This window comes from Corvus kubaryi, unplaced genomic scaffold, assembly GCF_017639235.1.
Source record: "Corvus kubaryi isolate FWS band 111438036 unplaced genomic scaffold, C.kubaryi_AGA036_p1.0 134, whole genome shotgun sequence".
Taxonomy (NCBI): Eukaryota; Metazoa; Chordata; class Aves; order Passeriformes; family Corvidae; genus Corvus; species Corvus kubaryi.
The window spans coordinates 6,368,932-6,392,736 of NW_024580668.1; the positions used below are offsets into that span (position 1 = coordinate 6,368,932).

The 23,805-nt window shown below is 49.5% G+C and overlaps 1 protein-coding gene across 6 annotated transcripts in view; it reads right to left on the reverse strand.

Annotated features, from left to right (window-relative positions):
• The window catches only part of MYT1 (myelin transcription factor 1), a 64,797-nt gene that overhangs the window by 28,672 nt on the left and 12,320 nt on the right, over positions 1-23,805 (reverse strand). For all 6 annotated transcript variants that reach the window (XM_042047080.1, XM_042047070.1, XM_042047060.1 and 3 more), the window contains exons 2-6: positions 13,470-13,570; positions 6,344-6,398; positions 4,442-4,472; positions 1,183-1,245; positions 223-470 (exon numbers count right to left, since the gene is read on the reverse strand). In XM_042047080.1, coding sequence (XP_041903014.1) covers positions 223-470; positions 1,183-1,245; positions 4,442-4,472; positions 6,344-6,398; positions 13,470-13,570 — 498 coding nt within the window. The remainder of the gene's footprint in view (positions 1-222; positions 471-1,182; positions 1,246-4,441; positions 4,473-6,343; positions 6,399-13,469; positions 13,571-23,805) is intronic.

Sequence of the window (23,805 nt, forward strand, 5' to 3'; positions counted from 1 at the left end):
CTAGGGAGCATCCCTGATGGAAAAGCTGTCATTTTTGAGACACTGGAGGCACTGTGCCCTCTCAGCTTAACCAGAGCATTGCCATTGTGCTTCTACCCCACGTAATAACTGAGGGACCCATCCTGTACATAATTCAGAGGAGCTATAACTCCTGGCTGTCAACACTTCCTGCCCTTTCTTCATCTGCAGAACACAGCTCTGCAGTCAATAATGATAAAGCACCTTCTGCTGCCTCGGGGCTGCGGGTCTCCTCCTGCTCCATGGCCTCCGCCTCGTCCTCCTCCAGCATCCCCTCTGACTCATCAGAGCCGGACTCCTCCTTGGCCTCGGCCTCCTCGCTGCCATCGCTGTCGACGTTGTAGCCTTCATCCAAGGCCAGTTTGAGCGGATGGGATTTCCTCTTTGACACCAGGTGTTCAGCCTCCGCATCCTGAAGTTTCCTCTTCTTGGCAAGAGGGCAGCTTTGTAAACTGCAGATGGGATCAAGGAGCAGAGAGGAGGCATTGCCCAGTGAGAAAGGCCTGGCTACCTCATCCCAACTGGTTAGGTAAAGGCAAGTGGGACAAATACACAAATACCACCAAAAAAATCATCCAGCACCCCAGATTTTTAGCTAGTTTAACCCCTTGTGACCAGATGTGCTCTTAGACCTTGACTTTGTGCAACTACATCAACTATTTCCTGGAAATCAGCACATGGATGTTGGGATGTGGCATCCCAGGACTAATGTTGGTGACAGGCACCAAGAAACCAGGCATGGGATGCAGAACCAGCCCCTGGGACACGTCCACCAACTGCTCCAATTTCACCATCATGGCATGATGAAAACCCTCAGTTAAGGCCGGCATGGCCTCCAAGGCAGCCAATGTGTTCTCATTTGCCTTCCCCATCCATAGAGACACCAGGCAGACCAAAATCTCCACCCATCAGCAGCTCCCACCAACCCCAGACAGTGGAGTCAGGTACTTCTGGCCAAGTTTGGGGTCTGTAGGAAGGCTACTATGGGCCTGGAAAAGCAGATCCCCTCAGGATCCCTTAGGGATGGATGGAGAGCCAGAAACAGGAAGATTTGGGGCAGACAAGTTGGGTTGCTGCTCTGAACCAGACTTTCTCCAGTGAATGCCTGTCTTTGGGTCTGTTGCTCACATTTTTCCATCCCCACTACCTCCAACCCCGCCTCACCTTCTGTGTCTCGCATACTTCCCACGGATATGTCCTGAGCCGTTACAGCCTGGGGTTGGACAGCTTGGGAGGGAAACAAACAACCATCAGGAACTGCAAGAGGACTCAGAGAATTCATTTTTAATTAGAATTGTATTAACTACAGTCAGTTGGACAGGTCCTGTGCCCAAGGAACAAGCCAACTGCAGACAGGAAGGTAATTTCCTTCAAACGGTTCAGTTTGTCTCTTTGAATTCCAAGGGAGGAGGGCAGGAGAACAGCCTTGCAGTTTCATAAAAATTAATGAAATTACTCACCCCATTTAATTAGATGAACGGTTCACTATAGTTTTATGAGTATGTTTAATTAAAGATTTGCATGTGCAAGAGCAAGCTTTTAAAGGCAGACTGCTACTGCACTCTGCCTCCCCGCTGCTACTCTCCAGTTTTCTTTTTCTCAGGAGGAAAACATGGGTTTTTCCCTTATCTGGTGGCTTGTCAGGGACCTGGGGCTCCTCACAGTAAGAAATGTGTGGGTTTTTGGGAAGAGCAGACTGGGACTCTATCAAGGAGGTTTTAGCCAGACACATTAGATGGAGATCACCAGGACTAAAATCCTCAAAACCTCACTTTTGGGGGAATGGATGGGATTTAATTGACTAGATCTCCCAAATCCCTGCAATTTTTTCCTGCTGCTCTGCAGAAGAGGATGAGTTAAAGGCTTGCAGGGAGCTCTGAGCCCGCTCACAGCCACTGCCGCCTTCGCTTGAGCATCCCTCGCACGGGACCGCGCACCTCCCCTGCAGGGGTAATTAGTCCCAGCTTCAGGAGCTGTAAGGGCTCCAGATAAGAAGCATTAAAGCAAACATTTTCTGGCAAAACCAGATTATGGCATTGATTATAGGATGCCCAAGTGACTTGCCTGATGTCTGAGGAATTCTGGAGTCGTGTAGGATTAATAACCTCATTTAGCACTGTATCACCCTCAGCCTGGGAAGTTGGAAGTGCTAATGAAATCTCTTGATGACAGTGCAAAGGGAGAAGGCACCGCCAGCCCAGAGGGGATCTGGCCAGCCTGTTATTCTTGGAGTAAAAGACATGGGACAACATTAAACAGTACCAAGTGCCAAGTAAGGCTTTAGGGACTCAGAATTTCTGCTCTCGGCAGAGCTCAGCCCTTGCAGAAAGCTGAGGACACGGAGAGTCTGGCTTCACTAATGGGTGCCGGAGCTTGGGAGCACCAGCGGGTTATTAATGGTTCACCTCCCCAGAATACAAGTCAGATCTTTGTGTTCAAAGAATATAATTCAATCCAGAACCGGGGTAGGACAGGGCTGCTGAGCTGTCAGGAGAGCTGGAATCTTTCCTTCAGGGAGACCAGCTTGCTTTAGGTTAGCAAAGCAAATGCTGAGAGGGCAAATGGTGGCAGCGCATCCCCTAAGGGGACACAGTGCTCTGGGGAGGTGGAAGCTGCACCTCATGGCTCCTCCAGATAAGTCCCCCCTTCCTGCTGTCCCCTTTGCTCCTGACCTGGCTTGAACCCGTGATGCTGAACACCTTTCAACGCCATCTCTTGTGGGATGGCTCCCAGCTCTTCCGTCATTCACACACAGGCCCAGACCCACCATGCCTGGGGTCTGGCCTGGCAGCGCGGTGTCCCTTCTCCAGCAGGACACTCCAGATCACAGAGAACAAGATCTCATCCCACTAATGTGTAATGGGAAGAAGGAGCTTCCTTCTTCGCTGCTTATGATCTAAAAGTCTTTAATTTTAATTGCCCTCAGTCCTGACTGAGGCTGCTCTGTCCCGAGCAGCCCCAGCCACGCTTTCAGTGACTGCACACCAAAAGACAGAGTGGTGTTCATGTCACCAGTGACTTGCCTGAAAAAGGCCTTATTCAATGGCAAACAAGAGCAGCTCTGATGAAGACGTTACAGGCTTTTATAAGTTTTCCTGTATTGATTAAAGCTGATTACCCATCACCCCATTTTTGATGTGGTTAAATGAAGCCTGCAGTAAAAAGTATGTAGGAAAGAGCCAAGCGGTTCAGCATCGAGGTTTGCCGAAGCAGGTGTCGATTTGGAATGTTTCTGGCTTCAGTGTGTTGATTTAATGCCTTTAAAAAGCACCAGCACAAAGGTGATGCCCTACATGCTCTGGGCCAGGCTTTCCCTCCCCACTCTCCGCTGGGGAGGTTTCGTGTATTTTGGCAGGAGTCCCAAAATGGGGAACGGGCTTCGAGGTCTATTAAAGCTGCTCTCCATCCCTCAAGAGCCACCACACCGACCAGCTCTCCCCCTCTCCGCAGCCTTCATCTGCTTGACAAAAGGGCTTCTTATTGTTATGCAGACGATGCCCTGCTTCCAATTAGTCGATTAATCGTCCAGTTATTCAGGCAATTAGGTGACAGCTGCAGAGATGGCTTTGTGGAGCACTCTGTCCTGCCCCTTAGATATGTCACCTGCTCCAATTACCACCTCCACTCAAGTGTTCAGCAATAAAAGTTGGAGAAGGGGCATGCCCAGCGCTGGCTCCTCCCGGCTCTCCAGAGTAATAGGAGAGTGGAGGAGCAAAATGCTCTGAAATTGGGTTGGTTTAGGTCCAATTACTCTTTGACACACGTGGCTTTTTAAGGGAGGCTGCAAGGAGAAGCGGCCCGTGCTCTTACTGCCTGTCCAGGTTAAAGGCTCCTGCCTCTGGCATAAGCCCCTGTGCAAGGTTTAGTGGGAGCTTAGAGGTGGGGGAGGCTGTTACATCTAATGAGAAGCTCTGGAGGGCTGCAAAGGCTCAGCTCCTGCTCTTTTGGCTGCTGCGGTTGGCATCCCAGCACTGCTAAATGAGTGACAACAGGACCCCGGTGAGTGAACAGGGAACAGGGGGCCCAAGGAGCATCTGGCACCAGAAGTGATGTGACAAATATGTGGAAAAAACCTCTGTTTAGTAGGATGTTGACCCTAATGATCCTGAAACACAAACTGTGGGCATTAGGTTTGACTGGGGTTTAGATCTGGGGTGGGACAGTGGATGCCTGGAGGGTCTCCAGTCTTATGTGATTCATCCAGAGCTCCTGTTTTAATTTCTTTAACTCTTGTGATTCCTCTGATGTGTTGTCAAGTGGTACCCTGAGGGCTTGGACACAACCACCAATACAAGCCCCCCAGCAAGACCCCATTAGTCCCACGGGCTTGCTCCCCTCACCCAGGTTTCCAAGCTGAGGGGCTTATCTCAAGCCATGTGTCCCACCCATCCCTCCCATAGCCAAGGAGGATCAGGGTCCTTACCTCACCTCCTGGCCGATGAGCTCCGTGGGCACTGGGAGAAGGGCAGGATGCAGCAATGGAAACAAACACAAGATCAGAAACACACCGAGGGTGCCTGCCCCCCCCTGCCAAGACTGAAACTCTCCCGCCTGCGGCTGGGTTTCTATTGCTTCCCTGGGCATCCCATTTGGAAAAGAAAGGGCCAATCTACCCTGCTGCCATTTGCTGCATGCCAGCCTGTAGTAAATTATAATCCTGCCTTGTAAATCCTCACGCCTGTGCTTATTTTCAAGCAGGTGAGTGCATGTTGGCAGCATCAGGGACTACCTCTCTTCTTTGAATCTGTGATGACTTTGAAGTCAATGGAGCTGTTCTGACATGCATGCATGTAACTCAAACACTTCTAAATAAAGACCGAGTTTTCTCATGCCCTCGTCTCTCTTTTTGCCCTTTAAAGCTGCTCATCAATTTCTTCTTTCACAGTTCACGACTGTTTTCCTGCAATGGCCGCATTCACCTCTATAACACCAGCATTTTTCTCCTTTCCTTGTCACATCAGACTGATGCAGGAGCCACTGCCAATGCTCAGACATATGGTGGGGATTTGTTACTTGGGGTTTAGGGTAAACAGGAGTTTGTAGGATTTTCAGGGAGTATTCCCCACTTGTGAATAAGAGGGTTTCTCACTGCTCACAATAAGAACATACAACAACTTCACATCACAGCTGAAACCTTACATCCAGCCAGAAATCCAAATAATCAACAGGAAAAAAAAAAAAATCCCTCAGCACAAGTCTAAATTTGCCCAGGCTAAAAACCATAACACGTTTGCTCAATTTGTTTGAGCTAATTGGGTTTCCTGGGATCCAGCTCCCGGTGGGATGACTCACAAGCTTCAACAAACTGGAGGCAGTGACGAGTCCCAGGGTGCAGGCAGTAAATTACCTTTTCACATCAAGAACCCGGATTCAAGCACGGGGAAGGCAGGGTGTGAGAAAATAAATAGAATCAGGGCGCTCTCATTTGCAACCTGAACGAGAACCTCTGTGTGTGTGCAACAAAGCAACGAAATACAAATATTCAAGCTCAGTTCAACACAGCTGGCAACATCTGGGTTTGTTTTTTTTTTTAAAAGGTGCAGATGCTGTGAAGAGCAAGAAGAAAGGAAGGTGAGGACGAAAGGAAGGTGGTCCAGCCCAGATGTAGGACGAAGCTGCAGTCCCTGCAGCCATCACACCTTTCCAACCTTGTTGGTGTCTCACTTCCAGCCTTCTTTGTCACTCGTCACATCTACAGCCACAAAAATGAACCAAAAAATAGAGGGGCAGGTCTGTAACCATCACACATGGCTATGGGACCACCTGAGGTGACACCCTGGGCTCTATCAGAGCCTCTCACCTTCTCCCAGAGGGAAAGCATGAAAAGAATTTCAGTTCTCCTTTTTTTTTTTAATCAGGAAATAAATTGCAGTCAATCTTTGCATTAACCAGTTGTTTGTCCTCCCATCCCTGCCAGGGGATGGCCCATTTGCTTCTCCAGCGTGAGCTACTTCTGCCAGGCGCTCTCAGATGTTCGACTTCAAAGCCGCTGGCAGAGTGAGCGTGATGAAAGTCCCGGGAGCTGATCTGAAGCTCCAGTGATTGCCATCCCCTACAGCAAAGCAGGCACAGGGGCTTTTTTTCCTTATTTGCTTGTTATTTTCCTTCAGCTGTGTGTAGAGGATGAGGGTTAAGTATCATAAGGACCTGTAAAGTTTTGTCATTGGGACTTTTGGAGGTTTGTTTAGAGAAATTTCGGTGGGGTTGGGGCAGGGGAAATGAGCATAACTTGACGAGTCAAGCCTGGACTTGAAAAATCAAAGCCTATTTGGGACAAGGAAAGGGCAGGGAGCTGAGGTCTGTACAGCCCAGTGCTCCCGCTCACCTCGGATAGACTTGGATCGCGTGCGTGCTCTCTTATCGTCATTTTCTAAACTCATCTGCAACAGAAGGAAAGAAATCATTACTGAAAGATAACCAGAAAATGATCATTAAGGGACAAGCTCATATGTGGTTGTGGCTTTGTGTAAATACTTGGGCGGCTGGGAAAGCTTTCCCGTGTTTTTGAGATGGAGGCTTCTTGCCTCGATGCTGTTGTTCAACCCACAGTGCACAGATTTAGCAATTTTAAATTAATTTTCACATCCTGGGACACAGGAAGGACTTTTTCTGTCAAGTAGCACAGAGGGACAAACACCCAGATGTGTTGGCTGTGCCTGAGATAGGGCAGAACTGATTTCTCTGGATTTACAGCACAGAACTGCTGTGAGCACCTGGGTGGAATGCCAACACAGAATCAGAAACCTCTGAATATGTGCCTGAGCTGATCTCCTGCCTGAAAAGGGCAATTTTGCACAAGTGCCCTAAAGAACAACCTCTCCTCTCTGCTTAAATTTGCCACAAAGAGGTCTGCATCTAAATAACCCACAACGTGGACATCAAACATGAGGTCTGCAGGGAACACAGGCATGAATAAGTAACATCGGGGACTTCAAAGTTCTGGATATTAATTAAACATCACCACATGCCACAAGGTAGCAGAAGGATGAAGTGCAGCCGCCTCTGGAGTGCAGCACCTTTGAAACCAGGCAGTGCCTGGAGGTGGGAGCAGGAAAGCACGGACCTCCATGGCACAGCACAGAAGTGTGGCTGGAATAATATAAATGGGATTTCATTAAAGTTGTCAAAGGAGCTGCTGAAGTGGTCAAAGAGCTGTTTTACGTCTCCCCCTCAACACAGATGCTCTCTCTGCAGGCAGGAGTGTTTGGCAGTAAATGCCAAGGGGGAATGGCAAGATCAGGGTGTGAGCAGGGAGGGGGATCAGAGCCTGGTAGGTTGGGAAGACAGTTTAGGTTTTACTGCAGTGTTACCGTGTGGGACAGTTCCTCCAGAGATTACAAGGAGAGAGAAAAGGAGACGAAAGAACCATTTACAAGTGGGATTTGACATAATAAAAACAAACTCTCTCTGGAATATCCTCTACAGGCCCAGTTAGAGAAGGAACAAACCAGCTCCTGTATCATTCCTAAAGGAGGAGATTCCATGGCTCCAGCACTCCTGACAGAGCAGGGACACCATCAGCTGCTCTCCCCAGTCCAGAGGCAGGAAGGGACATGCAGCAGAGCACGTGCTGCTCCACTGGCAGTCGGGATGGTGCAGGTAGGGTATGTGCTACTGCATCCCCACATGCACCCTACAAACCTTTCTCAATGAATGCAAGTCCCAGTTCCCAGCAGAAGGGCCAGGGCTCCCCATCCTCAAAGGAGGCCCTGCTTGGCTCTTTCCCTGAGGTTTGGGAGCAGCAAGGAGGGAGGGAGGGAGGCTGCTGGGGCAGGCAGGGAGAGGGGACCAAGGTCCCCAGCCCTCGGGGCACCACAGCTAAAATCCCCTTGGAGAGGAGGGATGAAGTTTCCCCAAGCACCTCTCTCCTTCACCCTGCCACCTTCCAGAAATTCAGTGTTAACATGCCGTGATTTGTTAGACAGGAAAGCTGGAGAGGAAAGAAGAAGGAAAAAAATAGTGGGGCTGGGGGGAATCAAAACCTGGAGCAATTTATGCACCCTGTCAGCATTCTGCTCATGGCACGGCGGTGTTGTGCTCCACGTTTATTACAATCTTCCCAATAACACAGCGGACAATTACTATAATTTGTATTTTTAAAGCCGCGGCTCCCTGCGGACCAATGGCTCCCGTTTAAAGTGTGGAGAGGAGCAGGTGTCACAGGGACTTCATTACGTTTATGAGCCTTTCAGCGCCGGCGTGCGCTGAGCTCGCTCCCTAATGCCGCCGCACGCCGCCAGTACAACGGCACCTCGGATTGCTGGGAGCCTCCAACCTACAGGAATTTCAGAGAGGGCTTTTTCTTTCTTTTTTCTCTTTCTTTTTTTTTCTTTTTTGACAATTCTCTCAGGGAATTGGCATGTGCTGGGGTGGTGACCCGGCAATGTGGCTTTTCTGCAGATCAAAGTGGCAGAGGAGGTCAGGCTGTGGGAAGGGCAATGGGCATTGCCTGCAAGGGGCCAGCTCCGGCCAAAAAAGAGGGACTGGGACCCACATGGACAGCATGGAAAAGCAAAGCACAATTTCATTTTTCTTAGCCAGGGAGGTGGGATGGGCTCAAGCTGCTTGTCTATAAATGGGGGAGATCCCATTTCAGGTCACATTTGCCTTCAGGAGTTAAAGATCACATCTGAGCTGGCATCCAGGCCCCTCACTACTCCACAGCACCTCAGAGAAATTCCTCCCATTGCCTCCCCTTCCTCTTTCAAGCCAGGATCAAATGCCCTGGGAAGACAGGAACCGATTCAGTCACCACATGAGGAAAGGGGATAGGAGCTACCTAAGGCAGGGACAGACCCACAGAATCACAGAATTCTCAGGGTTGGAAGGGACATCTGGTGACCCAACCTTGCTGAGGACCAAAGAATGGAAAAGCCAAATAGGCTGCCTTGCCTGGCCTATTATACAAGAAAAAAAACCAACCCAACTCCAAACTTCTAAATTATTGGGAGTTTTCCTCACAGGCAAGACCCCATTACTTGTTTAGAGAACTTGGCACAGCCTCACTGCGGTGTACTTAAAATGTTTCACTTACATCACCATGGGGATGGGGTGGGTTCTGCGCTCCCAGATTCTGTTTTCTACAATCAAGCTCCTTTTTTCAGCTTAAACCAACAGCAGGATCATCCTCAAAAATCCTCGTTTCCCTCCAAAGTGCAGAAACATCAGGAATAAGATCCATTTCATAGCTCAGCCCCTGCTCCTCCCAGGCAACTTAAATAACCGGCAGAGCCATGACTGCATTTCTGGAGCCTCCATGATATCAGGCTCAGATGCAGGAAGGTTACGTGAAACCATTGTCCTTTATTGTTGCCATCTCAGCCAGAAGCCCTCTAGACAGATCGTTTTAATGTGAAATTTCAGGTCACACAGTGCATGTTTGCAGTCCTGGAGACCAACAGGGTATTTTCATTAGGTCTCTCTCTTGTTCACGTAACAGCCAGGCTGAGGAGCTGTCTGGATTTCACTCTTATTGCTTTAACTCTGAATGAAAACAAAGCAATCCAAAAGGAAACCTGCAAATAAATTATTGCTGCCAGATGCCAGCCACAAGCACATTAGCCTGGCTAGAAAAGACAGAGGTTCATTCCACACCTCCTCACCTTATCGATGGGTTATCTCTCAGATTAAATCAAAATAAGCATCCAGCAAATTTCCTAACCCAACACTACAGGAAAGGACCCTGTGCTGCTTCTCAGAGTACTCCTCCAGGATTCAGCCCAGTGCTCTGCCTGTGGTAGTCAGGGCAACCTTGGGAGCATCACTTTTTCTCTACATGCCCCTTTTCCCTCTCTTCTCCAAAAGTAAGAAATTTTGCCTCATGTGTTTACCCTGCACTAAGAAGCTCCCTGACATGAGCAGAATACAAGTTAGAATGATAATTTGTCAATACTGCAGACCTAAATCAATGATGTTCAGACAGATGAACTTGAAAAATAGTTTAACCCGAGCACAATGTGAATTTTAACAGCCAGATTCTACAGTAAAGGTCTTGTTCTGCTGCCAAGGCAGCAATACAGCACGGATCTGAAGTTCCATTTTATGGAGTACCTACAGGCTTGACATTTTCTTCTTCCTTCTTGTCTTAATACAAATTTCCTTTCCAATGGAAGCCTGAGGAACATAACAGAACACAAAACCCACTGGGAGCCCAGCACATGCTGATGCCCAGGTGTGCCTGGGCTTTGACAGCTCTATGCAAATCTGCCATTAAAGGCCCTGCCGAAATTCCCCCTGGTCAGCAGTAATACTTTATATGTATTCAAGAGCACCACAGAGCTCAGAGAAAATAAACACCCTGAAAAAGCCTTCAGCTGGACAAAGGGAGGTAAGGATTCAGCAGGAATATTTATTTTACACTGAAAGCAGCAGAACTTCCATCGGTGCTTATTTGTGGATGTAGCAAAATGCCAATTGCAAGTGCCTGAGCTTTAGAGGGACAGACAGACACACACTGCCTCTATTTTTAGTTTTTTAAACCCCCAAACTTATATTTGCCTAGCAGCAGAAGGAAAATGCCAGAAGAAATTATATTCTTTCCTACAGAACTGTTGAAAAGGGGTTTTCTGTTTGGTCCTCCCCCTCTTGCAGATCCAAAGAGTCCCTTCTTTAGTTCCTCAAGGGAAAAGGCAGCAAAACTGCCTCTCAGTGAGGATGGGTTGGAATGGCCTGTCCTGATTTCTCTTCCCTTGTTTTGTTTTCCTGTGAGGAATTCCTTCTTGGCTGTTCGAAGGCTGAACACATTTGGAAAGACCTGGATCTGGGTCTCCAAATTTCTCCCCTTTCCTTTTTGTAAAGTGTCACGGTTCCTTTCGTCACTGCAGAAAATGAGGAGGACTTTGTCCTGCTGGACCTTCTCTAACTGGGAATTTTTTAAATAAATAAATAAGGGGTGATGGAGGAAAAAATACCCTTGATCGACAGTGTGCCTCTACTCTTAAAAAAAGGCTCAAGAGTAGCTCCCAGCTGCTGTTTTATAACCACGCTCTGAGATTAGGAGGATTTTTTTCCCTCTGCTTCCTTTAGGATCTTCCTAGCTGCTTGATTTAAATCCTCCTGACGTTCCACCTATTGTGAGTCCTGTTCTCGGCTGAATAAGCTCCCGTCTGCCTTTTGCTCTGACTGCTTCCAGGAAAGGACACCCTGCACGGTGTTCCCGGGCTCGGAGTCGGCAGGGGGAGGATTTTGCCTTGACATGTTGAGATGCAAACCCACAGCTTGTACCCACCTCGAATCCGACACTCCAGCTGTGTCACAAACATCCTCCTGAAGCCGTGCTGTCACTTTGCATTTGCAGAAAGGCCCAGCCCCCCCCTCAAAAGCACCCAGTGCTGCGAGTGAAGTGCTTCCCGAGCGCTGCTGCTCCGCAGCGATGGCAGCAGCATCCGCCACACTCGAGGGAAGCGGAGCAGAAGAGCTGCTCCTGAGCATCACATCTGACACAGGCGCAGCTGCACCGTTGCCTCCGCAGCGCTGACAGCCCAGCATTAGGGTGGGTGATTTCAGAGGCCGTGGTTGAAGTTGACACACACTTTCCTCTCGACTCTTGGGAAGTGCTACAGCGCTCATTCCCAACGCCAGCGAGACCTAAGTGGCTCTGTACGTGCCGACGGCTCCCACGCCAGAAGAGGAGGGGTAGGGAAGGGGGGGAACCCCACCTCAATTGTAGTTCTTCAATCTCATTGTTTTCCAGCTCGGTGATAAAACAGCTGCCGTTTCCATGAGATTATCTTTGAGTGGTACAGTGTGAGGGGATTGCCAAGGTGCATCTCTGCGAAGGGGACAGCGGGGATGGGCTCTGCTGGCCCCACCACCATCCGCCCTACCTGTCCTGACAGCAATCAGCCCTCACCAACAACCTGCCTGCTATTCAGCTGCCTCCCAGGAAAATAGAGAAGATTTGAGAGACAAAGGTTCATTTTGCCACCAGACACCGTGGTCCAGGATGAGCCCTGGCAGCAGTACCCAGGCTCAGCTGGCTCTTGTGCAGAGATCAGCTCTCCCCAGCACTGCAGAGATCTCATTTCAAACCTGTCATGGGAAATTTTATCCTATGCCTGGACTTCTTTAGAGACAAAAATAAATAAGTAAACGTGCCCCACATCCCATTGTCCTTCACCGCTGCACATCCTGTGGATTACGAGCTGTGACTGGCATGAAAAACTGCATTTAAATACAATATATATTTATGAGCACACAGAGAAGTGCAAGCATGTGCACACAATGCAGGCCCAAAGGTTAGAGAGTGATCGAGACCTCTCCCCCCGTGAGGTAAGAGGGCTGCACACTCTCAAAATATCCACACTCCCTTCAGACTCCCCCTCCCCATCCCCTCCTCTCATCCTGAGCCAGGCACTCAGATAAAACACAGATAACCAGAGCTGAGGATTGCAGGAAATGGTTAATGTTCCTGATGTGCTTGTTAGAGGCAGAGCACCAGATGAGCGCCAGGTACTGGGAATGTTACCTTTTGTAATCATTACTTTATTAACATACGACAATCTTATTAAATCTAACCTAAGTGCTTATTTGGCAGGTTCAATAGAAAAGCCTTAATTGAGCTCATTTTAAATATAGCAACAACTGCTTACTCTGCTTTCTAAGAAGGTGTGAGCTTTCCTGGCGACACCTGCGTGCAGCTGACAGCTTGTTAGTGAAGAAGGATGTTTTTAAGAGTGGATTTTTGCTGGTTTGGGGTTTTCCCAGGGTTTGGTTTATCTGGGGATACAGGAAGAGTTGATAACATCAGTCACCTAAGGAAGCTTCCTCATCACCCAGGTGGGTCCATCCAGTCATTGGAGACAGTGCCTCACTACTGAGAGGCCAAAATAGGACAGGAAGTGCCATTTGTGTAGTGAACAGCCCGGTTCTCTGCTTAATTAAAGCTTCCTAATCTGCTGGGAGTGAATCTGCCAGGAGGTTTGACAGCCTTGGCTGTACCTCTTTCATCAGCCACAGCTGCAGCAGTAAATGAGTGGCTCTGTTGAGCCCCAGGAGCTGTCCAGGGTCCCGGTGGGGATGAATGACTCGCTTGTCCCCTCCAAAGGCACCACAGCTTCACCTGGTGTTCAAGGGGCTCCTTCCGACCAGCCGGAGCCTTGGAGAAAGGGCCTATTTTAACAAGCCTGGGAGTGACCTAAATACCCAGATCTGAGCCACCCTTGAAGGATGGCACCGGAGAGGAAGACAAGGATTTAAATATCTGGACTCCAAGCCAAATTTTGACAGCTGGAAGCCCTCCCTGCCCGGATTCACTATACAGGAGGTTTGGCTGTAGCAAGGGGACAGAGATTTCCAAGTCCTGCCCATCACTTTGTGGGTACCAGAAAGGCCCCATTCCCCCAGGAGCAGCTGGTCCATAAGGAGCTGGAGCACATGTGGCCCTCATCCCATGGCCAACACATGGGGTGGGGGGGGTCACTGTCCTAAAAAGTCCCTGCTTGTGTGCTCACCTTGATGTGTGCGCCGTGCAGGCCGGCGGCTCCTTCGCAGCTGCTGATCTTCTCTCCACAGGTCCACCTCTGATTCAGCAGCTCACCCCGAAACTCATTTTCTGAGGAGGGAAAGAGGAGCATGGGGTCAGGACCCAGAGTCAGCCCAGCATCCCATCAGCAGCATCAACCAGAGGTGGCAATGCAGTATTTATTCCCTGCCTGCTTTCTTTAATGGCCGTACAAATCCTGAGGGCCTCCATGTCCCAAGCAGGACCCCAGGGTTCTGTGCCAAGGCCAAGAGCCCCAACCATAAAGAATTTCCACCCTTAGCCTACCCCAAGCGCTGCAACTCTGCTCAGCTTGGTCCTCAGCTGGAAAACATGCTGTTAACAGCTGAAAATTAACATTGGAAGACTGGGATAATTCAATTTTAGGGTGATGTACATCCAAGATGGTTCCTAAGTTAGGTGACTGTCAAAGTCACCTTTATGTATTTGTCCTTAAACAGCTGTTCTCAAGCCAGGAGGGCAGCCAGGGGGACTTTTCAAAGTGTCACAGGAGAATCATTTGTGTTAGAGACTCCAAATCCTGTTTGAAGCACTGTGTTCCAGCCTGGACCTTCAGAAAAGGCTCAGGGCTTCGAGACAAAATCCAAGACTTGCTGAAACATTATTCTGCTTTGGAGAAACTCCGAGGAAAGGGAGTGGGGAGGCACAGATGGCCAAGCAGATGATGAAAACCAAGCAAAATGAGGGAAAGAAGCTAGAAATGGACAGAAGAAAGGAGAACAGAGGGAGAAAATATAAAAAAATAAGAAATAAAGATGTTTCAATAGCACATTCATAGGCCAGCACTGCCTGCCTGCTTATCTAAAGCATTTCCCTCAGCATTCTTCTCCCAACAGCACGTTCTAAAGCAGGAGCATCCTCTACGGGATGCGGTGGGGGCAGGAGCAGAGAGAGGGTTAAACTGTGGAAACAATGGATCCTGGATAGCCCCAAAGATAGCTCAGAAGATTTTTCAAAGGTTGAGAGGTCACAAGATTCAACCACGAGGAGGAAAAACTAGCAACACACATGCAGACTCGTCCTCTCTGGGCCTGTTTTCTCATGTGTGCCCAAGTCACAGGCAAAGGGTGAATCCTGGAAGCTGCTGTGCATAAATCTGGCTCAAGGTGCCAGCTTGTCCTTGCCAGAGGCCCTATCCCAAAGTCCCGTGCCTTCATCCCTTTAAGCAAGAGGAGAGGAAGGGACTGAGTGTTGGGGCACGGAGCCTTGCCCAGGCTGAAGGTGTGTTGGCCACACCAGCTCAGAGCCTTCCAGCCTGCTCCAGTCACTCTGCCCAGCCCAGCTGGAATGGCCAAGGCAGCTCTGTCAACACTGGAATCAGGTTTCCTCTATTCCATGCTGCTTAAATGCATCTGGTCTCCAGGGAGGATCAACTTGCACTGCTGGCTCTGCCCTTTCCACCTCCCTCCGGATCCTGGCTTCAGCAGAAATGAAGCTCACTGGTTATGTGAAGGACACATCTGTTAACCCCTGCCTGGGCCACCCACGAGGAGGTGGGGGATATTGCCTTAAATACATTTTCTAGCCCATGGGAAGCAGATCCCAGAGGGAATGGCATATTCTGGGGTCCCCCTCCTGGCCCTGAGGTGGGACAGTGATAGCTCAGAGCCTGGAGCACTTGCATCCACACCCCTTGGAAAATTACCTAGATGCTCAGCTGGTCTGATGGATCACTGCCTGGCATTCACATCCCAAGGGAAACCACCAGCTTTCCCCCAACAGCTCCCTCCTCAGTACCATCCACCCACTCAGGACTGGAGCACACACTGGAGTCTCAGACAGGCTGCTTTTCCCCATCAACATTTATGACAAGCCACCGCCATCCTCTGCCAAACTGTGTTCTTTCCCAGACCTTGAATCTATCTGTCCCCTTCTGGGATATCTACAGCTGTGAGCCAAAGCACTGCAAGTTGTGTGGAATCCTGGTACTAAAGAACCAGTTCCTTGAAATGTTTGGGTCGCCCTCATCCACCCCAAACAAGATGATGTGGAAACTTGGGAGGGAGACCATAGCAATTTGGAGCGTTAATCAGACTAACATGTGTTTTACTTTACATTTCCAATGAGAGAAGAAAGCATTAATTTGCCAGAAAAAAAAAAATTAACCCTCCAAAGAATCACAAAAAAGTCCCCCAAAAATAAACCTCATAGGAAGCTTTGGGGTGAGGATGACTAGAAAACGAGGAGGGGGCTTCCTGGTGACAATCAGCTCTCACACATGTCCTCACAGTGCCAGGGGAGCCCCCACTGCAGCCCCGCCCTGTCCCCAAATCTCTGCAGAGGTTACACCTGCTATAGCAAAGTGATGGGGTGAGGGGAAGGTTCTGTAGAGAAAACGTGGGGGGGTGCAGGCTTCCTTTCCTCATAAGATGCATCACTGCATATTTAAACTGAAAGACTAGGAGGAAAACATATCAATCTTCATTTGTTCCTCCAAGTGTAAGAAAAGGAAAAGGAAGGGAGGAAAATTTTTCTTCATTTTTCTTCAGGCGCATTTTTCATGGGAAAGGTGAATCCTGAGTTAACGAGGCAGCAGCGTGCTGGGAACAGTCTGGGTCCTTCAGAATCCCACCAGACAATGTGGGCTCACTTCTCAGAGCAGACACTGCAGCCGTGCAAGGGATCAGAGGGAGAATTTTGTGGCCCCAACTTTTATGTGAATTAAAAAAAAAAATCTCAAAACCAAATTTTACACCTTCTCTAATCTGGAGAAGCCACTCCTGGGTTGCTGCACCCCTCTGCACTGCTGGCTGCCTGACACCCCTGCATTTTATAGAAAACAGGGAGAACAACTTTTTACATGGGCAAATAGTGATGGGATAAGGAGGAACAGCTTAAAACTAAACCAAGATTTAGATTTGTTGTTAGGAAGAAGTTCTTTATTCAGAGGGTGGGGAGGCCCTGGCACAGGCTGCCCAGAGAAGCTGTGGCTGCCCCATCCCTGGAAGTGTCCATGGCCAGGTTGGACAGGGCTTGGAGCAACCTGCAATCGTGGAAGGTGTCCCTGACTGGAAAGAACTGGAACAAGATGATCTTTAAGGTCACTTCCAACCCAAACCATTCTGTGATTCTGTGATTTTGCAGTTCATTGCCCACACATGCAGCTCTGTGGCCACTGCCTGGAGAACACCAAGAAGTGAATTTACTTCCCTGCATGGCCCCCAGCCCTTGGTACAATGAGAGCATTCCTGCTGGCAGGTAACATGAGCCTTTTCTTTGATTTAAGGCCTCAGTCTCAGCTCCAAACTGCAGCACTGAATGCCCTCACACAGCTCCCAGGACTCAGCACAATTCATTGCCCCGCGCTCCTGCCCAACCTTTGCCAAGAAAAGACCCCTGTGAGCCAGCACTCCACGCAGCTCAACGTTCCCACTTGCAGGAACACAGTAGCTCTGCATCAGGGTGCTTTTTTCCAAAGGAAAGGAATTAAAACCTCTGTAGGTATCAAAATATACTGAAAAAGTAGAACCCAGCTTCTTCAGCAATTCTCCTGCATTCATCCCCGATTCCAGGAGTGTTGGTTTAGCCCCCTCTCAGGGCACAGGAATGCTGCTGGTTCCAGGCAATTATCTCTGTTTACTGCAGCAGGGCTGTGTTCAGTGCTGCAAATTTAGCTTCCCAAACACACATTTAATTTAAGATCTAATACCGGATGTTAATTGTATATTGCACAGTAAACGACTGATCATTAAAACATATTAATTGAGGTTTAACAGCTGTGTAATAGATATTACATCTCATACTTATCAGCAAATATGATTTAATAATTAGTTAAGATGGGATATATGGATGGGAGGTGTAGCATGGCTGGCTGGATTATGGTTCTACTTTGTTCATTTGCTGGCCTAAAGATACTTTTCCTTATCACATTTAGAGAGGAGCTGGGCAATCACCAGGGAGATCATTGAATGGTTTGGGTTGGAAAAGACAAAGATAATCTCATTCCAACCCCTTGCCATGGGCAGAGACACCTTCCACTAGACCAGGTTGCTCCAAGCCCCATTCAACCTGGCCTTGAACACTTCCAGGGATGGGGATGTTGAGCTTTGTTGTTCACCCCTGAGACAAGTCCCAAAGAGTTTGTAATCTCTATAAAAAGAAAAATTGAGGGGTCATGAGCAGTTTCCTCCTCAGCTGGGGCTGAGCTGTGGGGACCTGACCCCATGGCTGTGTTTACACAGCTCACAACGTTTGCTCATGAGCTCTCTGCTCCTTATCCCCACGTCATTCCCAGCCGTGGCTCCTCTCACGGCAGCACAGAGCCAGAGGGTGCCTTGCAGCACTACATGGCTGTCCAGAGACCCAACAACTCATTGCACCAGTGAACTGCATTTGTGATTCCACTGCCCCAACAAACACAGTGCTGGCTTAACCCACCCTGCTCCCAAACCACACTCTGTGATGTCGGGAAATCTGTGATGCGCACTCTGACCTTTTATTTTCCCCTTACCCAAAGGAAAGGAAGGGTTTGATTTCAGTAGGAACAAGCCTTTCTAGTGCTTTCCCTGCCAAACGGCCCCCTGTAGTACAGCGTGCCTTGCTGAGCCACAGGCTCAGCACCAGCACAGCTCTGAGGTGTTTGGTGCTGACAGCAAAGTACAGCCTGCTCAGCTCTGCGGGTCCTGGGGCAGAGGGCACCGGAGGGGAGCACCACACTATGCCAAAGGAAAGAGGTCAGGGCACTGCCAGCACCGTGCTGCTGCTTCCCCATTTCCAGCCACATAGAACCTGCCCCTCTCCTTCCAGCCATTCCTGCAGCCCAGGGAGCATCCCCTGCCTCAGCTCCCTCCTCCAGCACTGCCTGAAGCACAGTGACTCACACTCCTCTTCCCAGCCCCTGCCACCTCACCTCTTGGCTCATCCTGCTTCTGGTGCTGTTGGCTGCCCAGGCAGCTGTGTCAGCCCCTGTGGTCACCTCAGCTGTGCCAGCTCATGCTTTGTCCTGTCATACCTGGCACTTTCGAATGCTCTTGAACTCTTTGTCAGGCCCTTGATGGGAACAGGGAATCATCCCTTCCCCACAGCCCTAGGACAGGACAGTGAGCAACTGGCTGAATCACAAAAAGATTCAAATTTCCCAAACACAAAAACACGCTGCAATGGGAAGAAGCATGGAAAACTGGTCCTTGGAGAGGGAGCAAAACCCTCAGTGGTGGGGTTCATTAACAAGCTCAAAATCCACCAGGAGCCGGGTACAGACACCACCCTGCTGTGGGACCTGGCATCCCCAGACCCTGGTGATGGCTGTGCTGCCATCTGGGGTCCTCTTTGCACCCCTGCCCAGCACCTCTGCACACCAAATTGTGCTCTAGGGAAGGACCAACATTCCATCCTGACCCTCTGTATCACCCAGGGCTGCAGGAGCCAAAGCCCTGTGCGCCTACAATGCCAGGGAAGCAAATGAGGCTGCGGCGTCTCCTCATTAAGAGCAATATTCATGCTCCAGTGTTCATGGCCAGTTAATAAGAGTTTTTATTAGAGCCTTTTTTCTTTTCCTACCGAGTGGCAGCAGCACAGTGCACAGCAGCAGGACACAGCAGAAGGTATAAAACAAGGTGGCTTTCACCCTCCACCCTTGTACCACTTGTGTACTCTTCGAGAGAGGAACAAAAGCTGCGTGCCCACAGCACCGCTGCTGTCTGCACGGTGTTCTTAAGTATTGATCAAAAAGATTAAAGAGTGAACATTGTTCAACATCCCATTTTCCCCCAGCTCCGTGGGGGAGCTGTCAAAGCACAAAGCTGCTCTGAGTGTGGTGAGCGAGGCCACCAACAAGAGGGGAAACAAAGACTGGGGTTCTCCACCAGAGAATCCTTTTGGTGTTTCCAAGGCCCAGGGCAGCAGCAGGGCCTGGAAAATCTCTTGGCCAATGTAGACCCCTCCAAGATAAGAGCAAGACCTGAGTTGTGGATTTCTCTGCCTCCTGCCTTGGCCCTGCCAGCCACTAAGTGTGAATGTTCCTACTGCAATTGGAGGAACCTCACTGAGATGGCTGATAATTCCTCTCCAAACATACCTGAGCCTGAATTAAAAGAAAAAATAACAATATTAAAAAATAAAAAAGTAAAAAATCAAGCAAGCCCCAGCATATCACTTCCAAATGATGAGCACCGTCATCCTCCTTTCTGCCAGGCTTATTCACAGCAGGGACCACTCCTGCCACTGGCACCCTCTCCAGCATCCATCCTTTTGTACATGCAAAGGGAGCCATTCCCAGCCACGCTCATCCACGCGTGCCCAGCGCATGTACAAGCAGGCGTGGGAGGTGTCAGGCATGCAGGAGAGCATCTCCCAGAAACAGGATGTTGCTTCTTTCTTCTTGCACATTTCCCTCATTATTTTGTTCTAATTTGCCTTTCCTGGTACCTTCTCTATTCAACAAAAGCCAAATGCAAACGGCGTCCCTTAATCTCCAGAACAGCAGCTCACTGCTGAGAAAATAATATAGATGTAACTTCCAGCATCACACACTTTCTTTTCCATTTATATGCAAATGCCGACCTTTCACCCAAGCTGTCTCAAAGAAGTATTTCCTTAAAAATGCAAATAGCATGTTGCAGGCGGTTACTCTGGCTGAGTCTTTCTTGTATTATTATTATTATTTCTTTTAACCTTACCAGCACTGTAAAACACAACAGCTAAACTGCACCCTGGCAATAATTACTTTTCATACCAAATTGAAAGCCTCTGTGGAGCTGACGTGTCGAAACACCAGCAGGAGAATTCAGTGCACATAAATTCTTGGAGATGCTTTTGGAGAAGCATGTCTTGGACCAGTGGGAAGGAAGCAGCCCAGAGACGCGTTGCTGCTGAAGGAAACCACCTGATGGCTCAGGGTAAGGCTGCAAGAGTCTTGTAAAACCCTTCCCATGGTGCTGCTCATGCACAGGAGCCCTCGGGAGTGGGAAAACAACCTGTGTAAGCCAGGGTGAGAACAGGAACAAGGAGTGTGTCCACTGGCAGTGCCAGTGTTGGGCACGGATGTCCTTCCCCACCTGAGAAGGTCTGGGAAGACCTTTAGGGCTGTGTGTGCTCTTTGCTGTACCAAGGGGCTCCAGGGCAATATTAGGACTCCTGGGCCTGAAGAGGAACAAGGAGAAGGGTGGCTGAAGAAGGGGCTGGTGAGAAAGGAGCCACGATGATTCAGAGGAACAAATGAGAGTTGAGGATTTCAGCTCCAAGACTCCCCCGATTCACCTCTCTTTCTCCCAGCTGTTGGGACAACCTCTGGGGAGAGCAGCACAGTGCTGCTTCCACCTCCACCATGGCAGCAGCAGTCACGGCATCAGCTCTCTGTGCATCTCCTCAAACATGGGCATGGGGACAGGGCCGTCCCCCCAAACTGGTGACACAAGCCCACCCCAACAAGTTGAGGGGTGAAAGGAGGCGTCAGCAAGTGCTGAAACCAAAGTCCCCTTCCCCACAGCTGCTGTAAGCCTGCACAGGGCAGTACTCCCAGCATGGATGGATGTAAACAGACTGAGTTGGAGGCATTGATCCAGCTTGAGTATCTGACACACTGCATCCAAACCTCTCTATCATCAGCTTGGAAACTAAGGGATAAGGGAAGAGAGAGCCTGAGCACGGTGCTTGCACAGGGGGGTACAAGGCTGAGCACTGAGGGGAAGCCAAATGTAAAAAGGCCACTACAGACAACCTTCCTGGGATGGAGCAGCACAGTGTTCAGTATCTGCTTCTGAGAAGCAAATACAGATTTCCTCAGCATGCAGGGAAAGAGTAGAAGAAATGGGAAATATGAACTGGTCTTTCCTCTACCACTTTAGCTATCCATAGATTTAGCTGTCAATGATTCTTGAGTTCCTTCTGAGCTCCAAACCTCCTGAGATGCCCCAGTGCTGACTGTCACAGCCCAAGTTACTTTGAATCTGCTGTGGCACCTCACCCTCAGCCCTGTAGGTTCTGGGTAAAAACAACTGCAAAACCCCAAAAGCTAAAACAAAACTCCACATTGTTTCTGCCCAAATTTGGCCCAAGCTGGGCATGCAGATGTGTTTGTGGAACACAAACCTCCTTGCCCCCAGCACAGGACTGGGGTCCATCAACAGTGTCTGCTCAAGGAGGTGTTTTCCTGACAGGGATTTCTACCACATGTGACACCAGGTCGGGCAGAGGAGGGAGAAGCTGCCTGGAAGAGCCAGGGAAGGGGCTGGCAGTGCCTCTGACGCAAAGTTAGATGACTAAATGGACTACTTCCCAGCTGCCAGCTTGTCTTTATGATATTAAGCCTTTTCTCTCTGCTGCCATATAAGAAGTGAAAAGTTGACACGTAAGCGTGTGTCATATGGAGTCAGGGAGACAGAAGCAATAAGGCATAAAAGGAGGTGAGATCATCGTGCAGCAACAACTCCCCAGGGGTATGAGGCAGCTCTGCTCAGTGCCCGCTGGCTCTCAGCCCCCACCAGCATCCCCCTCCCAGGCTTGGCACACTCAAACCAAGCCAGAACCCCCAGACCAGGGCCAGGCACAGGGTGCCACGCTGCCCACCACGAAATGAGGCAATTAATGCCTTCTGAAGGGTCAGCTCATTAAACAGGAGTCACCACTGCAGCACGAGTGTCACAGCCCCCCAGGATTATTGCTGTTGAATGGGCCAGCTGCTGTGCACCATTTGCCTGAAAAAAAGGAGAATCATCAAATATGTTGAGTTTATAGCCCTGCTGGCACCACTCTGAGCACTCCTGCGGGCTCTGTGTAATTGAAATTAAATAGAGGCGAGTGATACCTTTCTGTCCTTCCTGCAGCCTTCACTTGCTTGGGAATGCAGTGCAGGGACAACAAGGAGGAGGGTGAGGCAGCAGCTGGATGCCCATGGGCACTGCTCTTGGAGCAGCTTTCATCCCCACTTCCAGCTCCTTTCATGGGCTGAGCCCTCTGTGCTGCATCGGTTTTGTCCCAAAACTGAGCCAGGAGCAGGGAAAGCCCACACAGTCCCACAGGTACCCTCAGACCCCACAGCCAAGGATCAGCTTCTACCCATCAAGCTGGAAGTTTCTCTCTCCTCCAAATCATTTTCTCCCAATCCTCCCGTTTCTGGGAGGGTGTCCTTGCTCGGTGGGTGAGTGCAGAGGGAGCAGCCAACCTGCCAGAGCCACCTGCCTCCCTGGGAGCCAGGAAAGCTGCTCCATGATGAGAGGGAGTTGGAAGTTTCTAGGGAATGTGGGACAGGAGCTGACAACTCTGTGCTCTGCTGAGACACCGCAGGCAGAGTTAACCGTTTCGAATGTCATTTTTTTTAAAGCAACAACATTGCTCACAGGCACGCTTTTTTTTTTTCCCCTCCACTTTCTTTTTTTTTTCTTTTTTATTAAATAAAAAATGGAGCAGCTCTCTCCAGAAGGCTATTAATCCTCTCCTGTCACTTGTGTTCTTGGAGAGCGCGTTTCTCTGGGCAAAAGCAGCGAGTTGCTCACTGACTAATTACATCAAAATATTGAGGGCAACAAACAAACCTTTAACTCCACTTGCCAGAAGCTCACTAGATGCAAAGCTTCAGAATTATGGAAGAGAAACGGATGCACAAGCAGGAGAAGCTGGGACTCCAGACGTGCTCATGGCCACATCAGCATTTAGAGGGATGAACTCTTTCCTCTCTGCAAAGCCACTCAAGTTTGGCTAACTTTGCCCAACATAACTTTAACCAGAATCTCATCCACCCAAGGACTCTGATTTCCTACAAATAAAGATTTTTTTTTTTCCTTTGCCATGGAAGTGAATTCATTTATTTTCCTCTCATTCCCACACAGGCACTGGGGCTTTGTGTGCAGAGCAAGGACTGGACACATGTTCCCCAGAAAGGCTGAGTTTAGGCTTTAGGCCCCACTAGAAGGCAGTTTTAGGCTGAAATCAGACAACTTTTCTCAAAGCCCACCTGACACCTTCACTTATCCTAGCAGCTCACCAGAGCAGCCTTTCTTTGGGACACAGTATTGCAGATTTGACCCTTCCCTGCCCCAAAACTTTTGCCAGACATTCAGCCAGCAAGGTTTTGGCATTGACAATTCCCATCCCATCACCCTGTATCGCCCACACAGCCACAGTGGGAAGAGCCAGTGCTGAAAGGAAAGCCTAATTCTGCATTTAGGTGCTAAACCTGATGTGCTTCCAAGACAGTTTGGATAGCCAAGAGCTGAAACAGGTGACTTGAATGCAAGCTTTGGCCCCAGACCCACAGCTGCCACAGAGCCACTGCCTGCCACCCCCCAGAGCTGCATCACCCAGGCTGGAGAGCATGAGGAGCAGGGAAATGCTCCAGCTCTGAAATGTGG